This window comes from Equus caballus, chromosome 8 (genome assembly GCF_041296265.1).
Source record: "Equus caballus isolate H_3958 breed thoroughbred chromosome 8, TB-T2T, whole genome shotgun sequence".
Classification (NCBI taxonomy): Eukaryota; Metazoa; Chordata; class Mammalia; order Perissodactyla; family Equidae; genus Equus; species Equus caballus.
The window spans coordinates 13,746,467-13,763,313 of NC_091691.1; the positions used below are offsets into that span (position 1 = coordinate 13,746,467).

Below are 16,847 nucleotides of genomic sequence, written 5' to 3' on the forward strand. Positions count from 1 at the left end.
ACGCCAAGGTCACAGAGGCACAGCTGTAGGCGAGAGTTCTGGTCACACCAGCGCCCCCCGCACAGGGGCCACGCCGATGCCAGACGCGGCAGGAAGGAGAGACCAGAGGAATGAGGCTTCACGGAGCTTCTCCCTGAAGCTGGGTAACTAACGGGGGACCCCCTGAGCACCCGCCACGTGCCGCACCGGGTTAGACGCTCGTCAGGAACATCTCCCTGAAACAGAACCACCACCGCACAGTCAGTGATGGTCCCGTCTCCCAGACGAGATAGCGGAGGCCCAGAGATGCTGGTCGTGCAGCTCTTCTTCCCCTCCGTGGGAAATCATCCACTTTCTACCAACAAAGATCACAGCGACCCTCGCTAATGCGTGAAACGGGCTTCCTCCGCGCTATGTGCACCGTGACATGGCTTATCCCATTTACTCGTCCTCTCTCCGTGGTAAAGCTGTCACGGTCCCCCTTGGAAGGCAGAATAATGGCCCCCAATGGTGGCCACGTCCCAGAGCCTGTGACTAAGTTATACGAGGAGGAATTAACATAGAGGATGGAATGAAGGTTGCTAACCAACTGCCCTTAAGCTAGGCAGGGCCCCTGGATTCTCCAGGTGGGCCCCACATGATCACAGGATCCTCCTGAGCACAGTGGGAGGCGGGAGGGTCAGCTTTGAAGATGGAGCCGCAACTCTAGAAGCTGGAGAAGGCAAGCAAAGGGATGTCCCCCCAGAGCCTGCAGAAGGACCACAGCCCTGCCAGCACCCTGATTTTAGCCCCGTGAGACCCATTCTGGACTTCTGACCTCCAGAACAGTGAGGTAACAAATCTGTGTTGCTTTGAAGCCACTAAGTTGGTGCTAATTGTTACAGCGGCCATAGAAAACAGACACATCCCCATTTTACAGAATAGGAAACTGAGGCTGAATAGCTTACCCGTGACTGGTAAGGGGTAGAGATGGGATTCCGACGATGCCCTGCTTCTCCGCGGTCTCTTCACTCACAGAGGGCTCAGCTGGCATGTCCCCTTGCTGGTTTAAAGAGGAGCACCCATCTCCGAGGCCAGGCAGCTGGGACTGAACCCCAGGTCTGCAGGTGCCCCTCCTACGGCCCCACACTGCCTGGCGTGGCGTTCTCTCCTGAAGGGCAGTGGGTGCAGGTTTAGGGAAGGGGATAAAAGGTATGGTCGGGAGTCGGGGATGCCGTGGAGCCAGGCATGGCCTCCGCTGGACGATGCTGGTTGCACCGACACCATCCTTCTTGTGGGTGTGGGTGCCGGACCTTCCGTCTCTGGCGTCACAGCCCCGAGTCCAGGGGTCGCAGGACAAAGACCAACTGGCAGCTGAAACGTGGGCAACTTCAGGGGCAGGAGGGAGGGAGGTGTGGGAGCCAGGACAGCTGAGTGGGTGAGGGGAGCGGGAGGCGGACAGACGGAAAGGCTCGCCCATGAGGTCTGCATATCCCGCCCACGATGTTTGGGAGATGAAAGCAAAAAGGGTCAAAGACTTTTGAGTCAAAATTACTTCTAGGCTCCACTCATTCATTTGGCTACTATAAAAACAAACGAAGAAACAGTTAAGTGTTGGCGAGGATGTGAGCCGCACTGTTGCGGGAATGTAAAATGGGGTGGCCCCTACGCAAAACAGTACGGCGGGTCCTCAAAAAATTAGCCATAGAATTGCCATAGGATCCAGCAATTAAACGTGTGGGTATAGACCCAAAGGAAGTGAAAGCAAGGACTCGAAGAGATATTTGCACATCCGTGTTCGTAGCTGCATTATTCACAATAGCCAAAAGGTGGAAGCAACCTAAGAGTCCACCGATGGAAGAGCGGGTGAACAAAGGTGGGTGCTGTGGTCTGAATGTTTGCGTCCCTCCAAAATTCACGTGTTGAAATGCAGAGGTGACAGCATCTGGGAGCCTTTGAGAGGTGACTACCTGATGCGGGAGCCCTCATGATGGGATTAGAGCTGTTACAAAAGATGGTCCATTGACCTCCCTCACCCCGTCAGCCACGTGAGGACACAGCGAGAAGTCTGCGACCCGGCAGAGGGCCCTCACCCACGTCAGCAGCCCGCGCTCGGACTTCCGGCCTCCAGAACCGTGAGCAACGAATGTCTGCTATTTACGAGCCACCCAGCCTGTGACATTTTGTTATAGCAGCCGGAACAGACTAAGACAGTAGACTAAGAACATTCAACAGAATGTCATTCAGCCTCAGAAAGGAAGGAAATTCTGACACCTGCTACAACACGGATGAACTTTGAGGACATTACGCTAAGTGCAACAAGCCAGTCACAAAAAGACAAATACTGCACGATTCCACCATTTCTATGAGGCCCCTGGAGCAGTCAAATTCATAGAGACAGAAAGTAAATGGCCGCCAGGGGCTGGAGGCAAGGGGGAGTGGAGAGTTAGTGTTTAATGGGGACAGAGTTTCAGTTTGAGGTGACAGAACAGTTCGGGAGACGGATGGTGATGATGATGGCACAACAATGTGAATATACTTAATGCCACTGAATCATACACTTAAAAACGGTTAAAATGGTAGGTTTTATGTTACGCGTATTTTACAATAAAAAATTTAAAACTTACTTCTAGGCTCTTGGCCTGTGCTTCCTGCCCACGCCACCACCTGGAGATATGCTGCACGGCTCAGGGTATCACAAGATACAGACCATCACCAGACATGGCCTCTCATCTCACCTTCCAGAAGGGGTCCACCTCTCTGTCAGTAGATTGCTCTCCAAAATCCATCCTTAACTCAGCGGTCAGAAGGGTCTAGGGACCCCTAGTACACATTTCACTTAAAAATTCATGTTTCATATACATCACACAAAAGGGGGAGCACGGGGGCTGTGGGACCACAGAGGAGAGGCTCCCAATTCACTGGAGAGGTGGTCTGGGAAGCCTGCCCAGAGGAAGCACCGTTTGAGTTGGGTTTTGAGGGATGAGTAGGAGTCAGCCAGGCAAAGAACAAGGGGGAAGAGTGTTTTTGGCAGGAGAAACGGTCATGGCTCACCCGGACCAGATTGGTCTGGTTAACGAGTGATGACAGACTTGGTGGGAGGGACGTGGGATCCGGGAGTGGGTCAGGCCAGGCCTTACGGGATCAAGTGAGAGTTTTGTCCTGGGGGCACTTGGAGCAGCAAAGGGGCACTTGGGAAGATCCTCTGGCTGCTGAGCAGAGGATGCGTCATGGAGGGCAGACAACTGGCAGAGCCTCGGTGTGGCTCAGGGATCAGCTGCCTGGGCAATGCCCAGAAGGTGGTGGGGGGGGCTCTGTCCACACTAGTTGGGTGCAGAGGAGCCTTTTCTGTGCACAGGGGTCATCTGGGGAGCCTTTCTGTGGTCTCTGTAGGTGATCCTAGTTCCCTCCTCTACCGAGTTCCTATCACAGGGACCCTGACCAGTAGACTTGTCTCTGAAAGACACAGGACGTTACAGTACAAGAGACCCTGTGCATCTGCGATTGAACAGGCAGTTTTGACTAGTCATGACCCCTGAGCTCCCGCTATGGTTAACCTTGCAGTTTCTACCTGTTGGGGACCCTGGATGTCCCCAGCACACTGTCCTCACACGGTGCTTGGCACATACTACCTGCTCAATAAGCAGTTGATCAAAGTACTTGGCTGGGGCCACGTGCACTGCAAGGCTGGAGCTTCTCTCACTGGCCACACGGCTGGCCACTTCACCTCAGCACAGCTCTGTTGTTCTGCATGCACGCTTGGCTGCAGAAAACTCAGGAAGTGACTCATGAGGGCTGCACTGGGGGGAGGCCAGTGGTCCAGCTTGGACCCCAGCTGCCCATCACGGCCTCTGATCCTTTCTCCCTTCCCTGCAGGCCACTGCACTAAGTCCCCCAGGGCAGGAAAGTGGGCCCGTCGGGGAAGGTACTTCCAGGGGGCCGCCACAGGCAGACCTCAGTGTCACCAGCCGGCAGACGGCAGCTCGTGTCCATGTTTGAAATCCAGCTGAAAGGACTAGGGAGCCCACCCGTGGCCGTGGGGATGCGAACTCCAACCAGAGCTGCGACCTCCTGGGATGGGGCTTGCTCAAGGCCTCAGCTGTTGCAGGAGGATGGCGAGCTCCAGGGTCTCCCCCAGAGAGGCGGCCTCCCTTTCCTGGTCCAGATAATAAGTCAAAGCCAATGTGCTTCCTTTAAAAAATAATTTATTCCACACATCTCCCAGCAGGTTCCTCCGCCCACCGTTCCCCGACAGTGGCTCCTCTTTGACTCGTCTTTCCCTCCAAACCCAAAAGGGCCTCCGACACACGGAAAACATTTGGTTCCCAGAGCAGCATGGATTCCCCCCGAGTGGCCCTGGGATGGGACAAGGGCTAATGTGTCTTTCTCCCATCCCTCACTGCCCCCACGCCACCTTCATTTGCCAGGGCTGTCATTGGCTGAGGGCCAGATTTTTTTTTTTTTCCTTTTTCTCCCCAAAGCCCCCCGGTACACAGTTGTATATTCTTGGTTGTGGGTCCTTCTAGTTGTGGCATGTGGGACGCTGCCTCAGCGTGGTTTGATGAGCAGTGCCACGTCCTTGCCCAGGATTCGAACCAACAAAACACTGGGCCGCCTGCAGCGGAGCGCGAGAACTTAACCGCTCGGCCACGGGGCCAGCCCCCAGACTTTCTTTCTTTCTTTTTTTTTTTTTTTTAACTCAGACATCCTCAAGCATTCCGGCTTCTGGGGGCCTCCCTGGGTGACCTCGTTGGTCTCCAAGTTGGCCAGGTGTAACGTTTGGTGTCTCAGACAAACTGCCCATCACAGCACCAGGGGTGGCCAACCTGCCCGCCACCCTCCCCCCCGCCCCACCCCCCCCAGTGGCACCCAGGGACAGATGGATGGGGCCAGGAGAATCCCAGGCCCTGACTTGTGCCACCTTCAGAGCTGGGAGCTGGTGGGCCTCCCTGAGCAAATCGATGTGGTCCTCGGGGTCCAGTCCTTGGGAACCAACAGCTCAGCTCCTCTGGGTGGGATCCCGCCACAGTCATCAAGGCAAGAGGTGAGGTGACTCGAAGGAGCCCTCCAAGGAGGGTGGTGGCAATCACAGTGGTGACACTCGTGAGCGAGCTGGGCCGTGAGTTTGAACTCTGACTCCCAGCCCCAGCGGGAGAGTGACGCTGGGGGAGGGGGCTGGCCCTTGTTCTCAGAGGAAGAGACGGGCAGAGGGCTGTGAGCCACGCAGCAGTGTCCCAACGCCCCGGCACTTAGGGCTGGGCAACTCTGCTCCTTCTGCTTTCCCATTCCCAAAGAGAATCTCTGCCAACGGGACACTCCCAGTGATGCCCTAGGGATTCACTTGGGGAACAAAATGTCATTTTATTCCCTTAATAAAAAATCTATCATACCCTTTTCCCTGGGTGACGCGCAGCATCTGAGTAAGCATTATCAGAAGAATAGGGTTTTCTCCTCGTCTCATCCCTATATTTCTTTCCTTGGCCTGTTTCTTCTGCTGAAGTATATAAGATGCTTACATCAAGACCTGGCCTCAGAGTGAGAAAATAAAAGATTCTGTGACCTGATATAAAACGAGCCTAAGAGAACACCTGGATCCCACAGGCCGGGCCCAGGAAAGCAAGAGGAGACTGGGATGTTGGGGTTAAATGGATTCAGCGATGCAGCGCAGACGTTGTCCGAAGAGACAGAACACAACAAACTTCCCAGCGATGGAGAGAGGCGACTTCTGCTGGAGGGGCACTCCTAAGCCTTTTATTAAGACAGGAGTGAGCTGGCGGCCAACAGCCCTGCAGAAATGCCCAGGAATTTTTTTAAAAAGCAAACCCCTGAGGTCCTGGTGGGGGCCTGCAGTCAGCCTCTTGCCCGTGGTCCTGCGAGTGGCCAGGGGGGCCGGGGTCAGGTGGAGGCTGGGCTGTCCATGGTGGACAGGAGGTGAACGATCTGGGCCCGCTCAGCCGGGCTGATGTGCTGGCTCATGTACACCACGCAGTCCACAGCCACCTCGGGGTTTTCCTGAACGAGGCTGCAGGGGAGGGGAAAGGTGGGGTGGGGTCATCCCTCTGACCCCCAAAAATGCCTGTGCTGGGCCGCGTCACGTTCCTGGGCAGGCAACGACCCAGAGCTCCCAAATCCCTTCCTGCTGTGGTCACCACTCGGGTGATGGTGTGGGGAGCAGGAGGGAACAGAGCCTGGGGACCAGAACACCTCGAGGAACGACAGCGGACCCTACTGGTTACCAGCGGTGTGACCTGAGACACGGCACCTCCCCTGAACCTCAGCCCCATCCCCCAGGTGGGGTCCCACGTGCTCACTATCTCCCTCACAGGAGACCCCGTGGGAAGGCGGAGCAGACCGTCTGGAAAGGCTGATGCTGAAGGGGAGCCAGCAGCTGAGGCCGAGTAGTTTGGAATGTGGTTCTCTAGCCAAACATGCTCAGCTGTGACCTTGGACGAGTTGCCCAATACATTCCAAAGGATCATGAGTTGAAATGATCGCACACCCTCATAGCATCCCTGGGAGATCGGGGAGTCGTGGGCTTCTTGCTGGGGCAGGGCTGGGGACCTCAGCACAAGGGGCTGAGTCCAAGCCGGGGACCGGGCATCATGGCGGAATGGAGGGGCCACTCTGGGGTCAGGCGGCTGGAGGCCACTAAGTCCAGGTGGGCGGGGTGTCCACTCACCCTCGGATGGTCTTGAGGACAAAGTCTCGCTTCAGGTACTTGATGTTCTCGCGGATGGTGGAACGCAGGCCGTCGCCCACCTGCCAGTGCTGCTCCAGCCACTGTACCACCATCTGGTTGTTGTCCCACAGGTAGGCCTGGGGAGGGCGCGGGGCTGCCTCAGAGAGGGACCCCGCTGCTGGGTGTGCCAGCCCTTGGCCCCCCACAGCCCCCGCCCGCCCACCTGCCCCCTCTCGGCCCCAGGCCCACCTTGACTGCCCCCTCCGTCTCCACGAACCAGCGGCGCAACATGGACTGGATGTGCACGTGGCTCAGCTCGCTGCTGGCCCGCAGGATCTCCTGCCTGACCTGGTCCTCCAGCAGGAGGCGGCGCAGACGCCAGTACAGGAAGGTGCGTGAGGTCTTCCACTCCAGGATGTCCTGCAGACAAGCCCCAGGCCTGAGTCCCCGGAAAGTGAGGGACGAGAGGGAATATGCTTCCTGGCGCGGGCCCTGCCCTGGGCACAGGCTCCGATCATTCCACAAGCGGAAGCTGAGGCTCAGGGCGGTGAAGGCACCTGCCAGGCTGTTGGCAGAGCCGGGACTTCACCAGGACTCCAGACTGGCTCACCAGAGGCATGCAGGGTTTAGGCCAACTGGCAAGGAGCACTGGACACAGGTGTGGCGGGGGCTTGGGGGATGTCCTCTTGGGGATGGGGTGATAGGGTGGGGTTGTGATGGTCAGTGGCAGGTGAATGCAGGGCAGGAACAATGGTTCTCAAATCTGGCCCAGCGGTTACAAACACACACAGAGGTTATAGAGTGGTTCCCAAACCTTGCTGCCTGTTGGAACCTCTCGGGGGTTTAAAAAAAAATACCAACGCCTGGCTCCCACCCCCAGATACTCTGAGTGAATTGCTCTGGAGACCGCCTGGGCCCTGGGATCTTCTAAAGCTGCCCAGGAGATTCAAACATGCAGCATTCGACCCCCGTGTTGGAAACCAGGTGACCTTAGGAGGGTCATGCACACTCTCTTACCGAGATGACGCCCTTCTCCAGCATCCTACCCGGCGTGTCGTGGAGGTCGGCAAACTGCACTGCCACCTGGTGGTAGATGGGCAGCAGCAGGTCCTCCCGGGCCTTCAGCTGCCCCTCCAGGTCTTTGCGGTCCTTGTCGGAGAGCTCGGACATTGCTGCGGGCAAGGGCACCAACCAGGGTCTGCAGGACGGGCCTGAGCGGCCCTCCAACAGCCCCTAAAGCACACTGCTCCTGTGGCCTCAGGCACGCACTCGCCAGCATTCAACATGCAACGTTCAACTTGCGCCACGTTATCAGACCCACTGCGTGTGTAGGATACCGCCGGTTACTGCTTTTCACAAATATTGTAACAAGCAATAAGGGTACATTATAAACAACTCTAAGCCAATTCTACAACTTAACGAAATACACAAATTCCTTGAAATATACAAACTACCAAAGCTGCGCGAGAGGAAACAGAACCTGAACAGTCCTATGTGCAATAAAGGAGTTGAATTTGTAGTTAGAAACCGCCTATCAAAGATTTAAAGAAATCACGCCAATACAGCAAAACAGAAAATAGAAAGAGGGAACACTTTCCAACCCATTCTGTGAAACCTGCATTACCCTGAGACCAAACCAAGGAAATCACACACACGTCATCATCTTCATCATCGTCACCTTAAATCTTGTGAGTAGCACAGTTGTAGAGACATTGCCACCTAGTGTGGACTTTTAAAGAGAATTCCATCTAAGGTTACAAGAAACAAAGCTCTCACGCCAACAAAACGAGTAAAAGACTTTTATGTCTAATTGGAAGTTTTAAAAGGACATTTTGTTATGAAAATTCTGATGTTCCCTGTTGGCCCCAAATGCTTCAATTGTATATTCTGTGTGTGCTGAGAAATAAATTCATTAAGGTATCGTATACATTTTTTAATGTTAAACAGGTTTATTTGCTGTATGTGAACATTTAAAATATCTCGCAATTTTTGTAGCTGTGTTTTGGTATGTCTTCACTTTATTTTTTTTTTTGGTGAGGAAGGTTGGCCCTGAGCTAACAGCTGTACCAATCTTCCTCTTTTTGCTTGAGGAAGATTGTCACTGAACTGACATCTGCGCCAATCTTCCTCTACTTTTGTATATGGGCCACTGCCACAGCACGGCTTGATGAGCAGTGCATAGGTCTGCATCTGGGATCTGAACCCTGCAGACCCCAGGGTACTGAAGTGGAGCGTGTGAACCTAACCACTACACCACGGGGCCAGCCCCGTCTTCATTTGACGTTGGACCTGCTAGAAACCTCCAACAATGGAGCGGGCTGGGCTCCTTTGACCTCTGGGAGGTGACGCACTGCAGACCCTCTCACCTAGCTGTTCCGTGAGCTTCTTGTAAGCTGGGTCGATCCTTCTCATGGCCTTTATCAGATCTTTCTTTCGGAACTTAATCTCCACTGTTCCCTCCGGCTCCAGAACACCCCCCCTGAAAATAGAAGTGGCAGGGGGTAGGTGTGTGGTGTCCTCTAGTGAGCAACAGCCAGGAGACACGGGGTGGGGGCAAGAGAGTCAGGAAATCTGGGGGTCCGTTCTCAGCTCTTTCGTTGACTCACTGTGTGACCTTGGGCAAGTCACACCCTCTCTCTGATCATCTGTTCCTACATCCAGAAAATGAGGGACTGAGCCAACTTTTTAAAGTACAGTGTTCTCAGCTCTGGAGAGCCCTTTCAGCCACAAGAGACTATGACTTTCTCTGGCGCAGCATAACCATCCTCTCTTCAGCCACAGTCCTTTCTGACTCCTAACTTCTGCTCTCCTAGAGCCAGGGTACTACTTCTGATTTCCTTAAAGCTCACAAAGGCTCAGTGAGGAGCCCAACATGGTCCCATGTGAGCTGCCCTCCCATTTCCAACCCTCTCTCTCACCCCTCAGTCTCTCCCTACTCCTTTTCTTTCCACAGCTTGGAAGCCCTGAGGAATACTATCTGTGGCTCTGAGCTTCCCGGTGGCCAGAGTGAAAAGTTAATGATGACCCCATTCGAGGTCCCATCCTGAGTCTTCCTGGACTGACCTCACAGCCTCCCATAAGGGTCTAGGTGCAAAAGAAGGCACTTAGACAGGTTTGGTTCATTTGCATAATATCACAATGCCTGGCATAATGCCTGGTACACGGAAGGTACTCAATAAATATTCATTGAATGAATGAATGAATAAGGGAGTGGACACAGAAAGGGTGCCTACATCTGGGGCAGAACTACTCTTGAAGGCTTTTCAGCCTGCACAGCCTGGAGCCTGGTCTTCACTTTGAAGGCATTCAAACACTGTGTTGCAAGTATTATTGTCATCATCCTTTCTGTAGGAGCTCCTGAGATAAATTCCTCCTAAAAAAATGTCAAGAAGGTTTCTCTCCCCTGAAGAACTGGTATCCTCTCATGCAAGTATTCATTCAGTCATCCGTCGGCCAGCGTTTCCCAACCACCCACTAGGAGTCAGGCCCTGGGTTATAAAAATGAACGAAACACAGCCCCTACGGGAACTCATAGCTTTGGGGTAGACTCAGAGTCTAGTGAGAACTAGCTGTCTGCTCATATTTCTGTTTTCATCCTTGCTGCCAGGAAGCTCAGGTGCTGTGGTCTTCCTTATTTTTTGATTGAAAACTTCCTTGGGAAACAGGTGAGTATAAATTATGAAAAAACAGACAACTCCTCCGCCACTTCTGGGCTCCAGCCAGGAACTCTACTGAGAAAATTCAATCACACACGGGATACTAGCTTCAGATCGGTAGAACTGGAGAGTCCCCATCTTTCAGAAACTCAGGACACCCCTATTCTCCCCGGCCAGTGGCTCAGAGGGAGAATGTGCTCAGGACTGGGAGTGAGAACAAGAAAAAGCTAAGCCAGGATGAGCCCGACATACCCACCTGCTCTCTTTGTCCGCGTACATCTCTATGCACAGGGGGTTGATGGTGGAGTCCAGGACCACCCAGGAGCCTCCCCGGAGCTCCGCGTAGGGCGGGATATAGATGAGGATGGGCTGTCTGTACTGCCTGAGGCCGTCCACGATGTAGGCGCCAAACTTCACCACCTGGTCGTACATGTCTGAAAAACCAAGCAGCCACCCAGCGAGGTGTCTTCAGGACCCAGGACGCGTCCACATGCAAAGCTACAGCCTTCGTCGTCCTGGGGGTCCTGGGAGAGTGTGTTCGGCTGGGAGGCCTCACAGAGCCATAGAAAGAGCACTGGGCCGGGAGGCAGGAGCCGGCCCATGCACAGATGGCGTGCTAAGTGTCCGTGCGACCTAGGACAAGTCACTCTCCCTGCCTGGGCCTCAGTGTCCCCATCAGGAAAAAGAGGCACAGAAAGAAATGATCTCTACGATTCCCTCGGCCCTGACTCTGGGACGCCCTGAGTGGCCCTGCCTGTCCCGCCATCTCTACACACGGAGCCCGCCCCAACAATAACCCAGGCCCTTCGCTTCTGCCAGCAGGCAGCACGGCCCTCACTCATCACCAAGATGCACCCCTCCAAGCACCAGGCACGCTCCGTGCTAACAATAATGCAGTAATAAAATCCCCATAACCACACTGAGAGGGAACGCCAGGGGCCAGCAATCAGCTCATCTAATCCTCACCTCAACCCTCTGAGGTTGGTCCTATTCTTACCCCCTTCACAGAAGGGGGAAACTGAGGCTCAGAGAGGTCACCCAGTTAGCCAGGATTCACCACAGGCCTGCCCGCCTTCCAGTCTGGCTCTTTGCTCAACATCCCACTGAGCGCCCCTGTATCCCGCAGTGTGCTCGGTGGCTTAAAAAGCACTCGCACCACTGTGGGGTCAGAAGCACCTTCTCCTCATCTTACCAAGCTGGGAGGTGACTGCCGGGCTGCCCCCGCTGTCCTGCCACTCACAGCGTGACCTCCGGCAGCCACACCGGGAACCCTCAGTTCCTCATCTGCAAAATGGGCCGACGTTACCTGAACTGCTCCCGTCCTCAGGGCTGTGGGGGAGCTTGGCTAAGAGGACGAGGAGACCATACATAGAAAAATGGCATCGCCACCCGAGGGGGCTGCCTGTCCTGGGCACTGACCCCACAGCTTCAGGGCACCCACGGGAAAGGTGGCTTTACCTTTCATGCCACCGGAGAAGCCCCTCCAGTTGGCAAAGATCATCAGGGGCAACTTCTCCTGGTTGAAATCCTTGATGGCCTGGGCGGTCTTGTAGGCCGAGTCTGGGAACCACACCTGGCCCGCCTGCTGGATTATCTGGAACACAGAGGAGCCTGGATCAGAACCATGTGTGCAAGAGCGGCCCCAGGACACGGCGACTGGTGGGCAATCTGACCCGTGTTGCCACCAACACCAGAGCCAGGGCTCAGGAGGGCCCAAAGCTGGGCTAAGGGCCCCGCTTGACCCTCACGCTGCAGCCCAGGGAGGTTCTTGTTGCCCTATTCACAGGCTCAGAGGTGCCCCAAGCTAGTGGAGGCCACACTGCGTCAGCGGCATAGCCAGTCCCAGGACCCACCCTCTGACTTCTGAGCTCCTCCCAGTGTGTGCTGTGGCCCACACTAGAAACAGCAACGGGGCAGGGGCGAAAGGCAGGAGGGGTTCCCAGACACCTGTCAGCCTCTGAGGAGGAAGGAAGACAGTGTGGAACATCACGTACCCCACGGAGAGAGCGCCACCAGAGAAATGGCTACAAGGCCCCCAGGGCCAAGGACTCCTCCAAGCCTCTGAGCTGGAAAGGCAGGCGTGCGACCACCCAGGACCCACTCTCGTCGGCCGAGCTGGTGGAACCACAGCCCCAGACCCCGGCCCCCTCACCTTGGCCTCGGAATCCAGGTTGGCAGGGTCTGCAGGCACCACCACCTCCACCATCCGCGTCTCCACAGCGATCACTCCGACGGGAATGCCCCCCAGCCTGCAAGGCGGAGTAGAGGTGAGCCAGGCGCTGAGTGGCACCCCTGCAGGGTCCAGGCACAGGGTCAACCGGCCCTGGCTGACATTCCACGGGCATTCTGGGAGTGGGCGCCATGGCCAGGATGAGGGTGTGCAGAGGAGAACGCTGGTTTTACTCTGACAGCTTATTTCACTGGGAGGCACGGAAGTAGCTCGAAAGCAGTACGAGCCTCTGGACAAGCCGGCAGCCGGAAAGGGCCCGTCAGACACCTTCTGGGGGCAACGGCTGTCGGGGCGGGGCAGGGTCAGGCCCCTGCAGAACAGAAGCAGTGCTGTCCACTAGAACTTTCTGGGATGCTGGCCATGTTCTCCGTCTGAGCAGCTGCGAATGGCATGTGGCTACTGAGCACTTGAAATGTGGTAAGGGCAACGGAGGAACTGAGCATGTCATCCTCTTTCCTTTGGACTCATTTCAGTTTGAATTGTCCTATGTGGCCAGCAGCTACCACACTGGACAGCGCAGGTCTAGGACCAAGTCGCATTTGCCAAGGATTAAAGGATGCCGAGCCTGAAGAGGCATCAGCTCAGGGGACGCCGTGACACCAGTAACCGCTGCGGCTTGCTCCCGGCCGCCCTGTGCTGGGTGCATTACTGGATCGCTCTCATTTGCTCTCCCAACAGCCCCACGAGGCAGGTGGGGGCACAGCGCTCTTCGAACAAGGGAAGGGCTTCCGAGCGGAAAGAGGAGTAGATTTCACCTCTGGTTTAAAAAGGAGTTTTTAAAATCAAACACTTACGGACAAGTGACTAAGTGCCAATACTAGGCTTAGCATTTAGTATTTTAATACTTAGTTACTGACCAGGAGGTAAATAATGACGACAGTAATAGCAGGCGCCACCACTTGCGCGGGATTTATGATATTTTAAGTGCTCAACATATGCAATCAGCACAACAATCCTCCGGGGGTGGACTCATCATCCCCGTTTTACAGGTGAGGATGTGAAGGCCCAGAGAGGGTGACAGCCTTGGTCTCAGGTCTGACTCCAGGGCCTGGACCGGGAGCAATGACATCAGGCCAGGAATCTGCATGGCGAATTACGAGGCCGCTGCTTTGGGTTCCACAGAGGGAGGAACTTTCGGGAAGCGGGGGCTGTCTAGAAAGATGAGGGCCACACAGCTGAGGAGTGAGCGGCTCGGCGGAAAGCACTCGGGCAGCTCGGCCTCCAGCAGCTGTGGGGTACACCAGGGCTCCCTGGGGCGGCCCTCCTGAAATGGGATTCACAGTTTGGAGCGTCCAGTTTTCTGGGGAGAGCACCCAGGGCCACCTTCTGCTTCCCAAAGGGGTCTGCGGTCCCCGTGGCTAGAGAGCCCTGACCTAGGGGCAGACACTAGGGGCAAGGGTCCTCGCCCCCAGCAAGAAGTTGACTGAGATGCCTTCTAAGGCCACAGACAAAGCTGGACTTTATAAAGAACTGTATCATATAGAAAACCATCCTCTAAATCGGTTTTTCTTTCATAAAATCCTGGGGCCAAGAAGAAAGTGTCCCTGGGGGCCACCTGGGAGGAAAGAACCACCTGGCCTGCACCTGGGAGTCCCAGTGCCTGGTGAGGCCAGGTGTGTGCAGACTGCCCCATCCTCAGGGTTACCTTGCTCGTCCCGTCACCACAGTCTGGGCCCAGGGCGCCATGATTTCCCTGAAACTGCCCTGGTCGAAGAATCCACTCTGCCAGGATCCCTTCAGAGCTGTGGGCAGAAGGACAGAAGCCCAGGCTGAGGGGCTGGGTTGATGAGGGTCCCCAGGGTCCACCTGGTGGGGCAGACTGCCCTGCATGCTCTCTAAGGACAGCCCGATCTTGACGGCCCAAACACCTTTTTCCCTGGAAAAACCACACAGATCCCAACCATCTCCCAAAAAAACAGAACGAGAAAGCGGGAGTGCAGAAAACACACCAACTCAGGACTTCAGTCCATACGGAACACCCAACTACATCCACTCCCGATGTCACGCAGAGATCCTAGTCACAGTCTCTGCCTTTTCTTCCCACCAGGCAAAGAGAGCGGATGGACAGCTTCGGAAGGTGGGATTTCAGGAAGGTACCACCTGCCCCGGAAAACACATCGCCAACCTGCTGGCTGCCGCTTAATCACCATTTAGCTGGAAGAAAGTCTTTAATTTCCCAGAGAGAGAGAGAATACGATGATGTCAGCTGCCCCTGTCCCTGGAGGGGTGATGGTACTTGAGTCACCCCGTGGGGTAAAGGACTAGCATGGACCAGAGGAGCCAGGCAGCACGAGGGTCTCAAGTTGCAGGTGGGGGAGGCTGGGCTCCTGGGAACACAGCCACCCAGCTTCCACGTCTGCCTGAGGGCCAGCCTGACTAGCTGAGCAAACCATCAGGAACCAGTTGGCCCTCTTTTAACCAGGATAAAGCCAGCCCCCTCAGCGCTCACGGGCGAGAAAGCCGAGAGAAATAGAAAAGGCAGAACCAAGCAGGCGGGCCTCGTCTGCAGGCAGAGCCGGGCAGGCTCCTGATGGCCGCCTCTCCAGCACCACGCAGTGGCATGAGCAGGCCGATTTCTAAGGGCGGCGGCACGTGAAATCCTAGCCTCGGGATTACTGTGACAGGGAGCTCAGCTTTCCTGCTCTGTCCTGGTTGCTCGGAATGTAATCATACACCTCCAGGAGACAGCCTGCCCCTTTCAGAGGGAGAGAATGAATGTGTGCCAGCATGCGTGTGCATGTTTGCACACACACGTGTGTGTGTGTAGAAGAGGCTATGTTGCCTGTCCTGGATAAACCCATGGAGAATCACTTTATTAAGGTCAAGCCAAATAGATAAAGAGACAGAGGGAGGGAGAGAGAGAGGCAGTGTTCTCTTTGAAACTCTCACATTTCAGCCTTGGATTTTCCACCTGTGTAAGCAGGGGGCAGTGTGGGGAGAGGGCCATGACCTCTGTTGCCCTTCACCTCCCTCTATCAGCTCCAGAAACCGGAGGCTGTTTCCACCCCTTCTTGGTCAAGAGCTCAGGAAATTCATAGAGTAGAATCAGTTCCTGCATCCCCTGCCTCTGATCTCGGGGGCAACCCTCGGGGATATCTGACCAAACATCACGCTTCTACCCACAGGCTCCTGGATCCCAGGCCCAGAAAGACACCCAGCACCCAGGTCTCTGGCAAAGCACCGTAGGACTTACTTGGGTGAGGCCTTCCCGCAAGCATCCACCGGGGGTTGTAGGGAGCTCTGGACGGGAGGAATTCGATCTCTCTGTCAATGGGGTCAGTGGGCAGAATGATAGGGACGGGGCTGCGGTTATCCTGGAAGAGAAAGCCAGGTCTGCGACTCCAGTTTCCCATGCTTGTCAGTATGCCTGTGGTCTTCTCTTCGCGCTTCCCTCATCTGACTACGATGATGCCTGGTTATGCAGCAGTGGCCCCTCCCAATCTAGCTCATCAGCACAATTATGGGTAGCAGGTGGTGAGGGCCTACTATGTGCTGGGCTCTCAACACTATTTCATGTAACCATCGTGATAACACCCTGGGGTAGGCGCTAATCTTACTCCCATTTCGCAGATGAAGACACTGAGGCTCAGGAAGATTCAGAGACTGTCCCAACATCTCATTGCTACCAGGGAGGAAGGAATTGAATGCAGCCTGACTGCAAAACTTGGGAATTCTCTACTGTCCAAAGTTACCTCTTTTGATGAGAGGCAATGCCACCGTTTCTAAAGGATCAACATCCTTACAATGGCATTAAAAAAAACACCTCGAAAATAGCTAGTAGAGGGCTGGGTGTCAGAGAGGGAAGGAGACAGGAGTAAGGAAAAACTACCCCAGCCACATGTGCAGTGCTGCCCGCCCGCCCCCCCCCCATGCCCCTGTAGCACCCAGCAAATGAACCTGATACAGAGTCTTCCAGGCCCTAAGCCGTGGGGGGGGTGGGGGATACTGCACCTTTGGCATATAGGACAGCCACTCCAGGATCGTATAAATGCCCTCGAAGTCATCTGGCACGGTGCTGTGGGAGACGCCATTGTAATGCATGATCTGCACGCCACCCAGCTGGTTGTTGGACGTGTAAACCTCTCTGCCCAGGACCTGCTTTGACACGGCACGGTTAGCAAGGTCCTGCCCAGCCAGGGTCCCTTCCACTTGCTTGGAAATCATCTCCCTCGGTGGTCCTCAACTCCGACTGCACAGGAGAATCACCTGGGAGCTTTCAAAGATCCTGATGCCCAGGCTGCATCCAGACCAATCACATTAGAATCTTTGGGGCTGGGACTCAGGCATCAGTATTTTGTTTTTAAGCTTCCAGATAATTTCACTA

General features: G+C 55.2%; 1 protein-coding gene across 5 annotated transcripts in view; it reads right to left on the minus strand.

Annotated features, from left to right (window-relative positions):
- Positions 1–4,146: 4,146 nt before the first annotated feature.
- Positions 4,147–16,847, minus strand: part of ACACB (acetyl-CoA carboxylase beta) — a 101,289-nt gene continuing 88,588 nt past the window's right edge. For all 5 annotated transcript variants that reach the window (XM_001496930.5, XM_023646975.2, XM_070275318.1 and 2 more), the window contains 11 exons: positions 16,475–16,618; positions 15,717–15,837; positions 14,169–14,265; positions 12,446–12,542; positions 11,752–11,887; positions 10,550–10,727; positions 9,004–9,116; positions 7,655–7,809; positions 6,887–7,057; positions 6,638–6,774; positions 4,147–5,980 (listed from right to left, as the gene is read on the minus strand). In XM_001496930.5, coding sequence (XP_001496980.3) covers positions 5,854–5,980; positions 6,638–6,774; positions 6,887–7,057; positions 7,655–7,809; positions 9,004–9,116; positions 10,550–10,727; positions 11,752–11,887; positions 12,446–12,542; positions 14,169–14,265; positions 15,717–15,837; positions 16,475–16,618 — 1,476 coding nt within the window. In that variant the 3' untranslated portion in view covers positions 4,147–5,853. The remainder of the gene's footprint in view (positions 5,981–6,637; positions 6,775–6,886; positions 7,058–7,654; positions 7,810–9,003; positions 9,117–10,549; positions 10,728–11,751; positions 11,888–12,445; positions 12,543–14,168; positions 14,266–15,716; positions 15,838–16,474; positions 16,619–16,847) is intronic.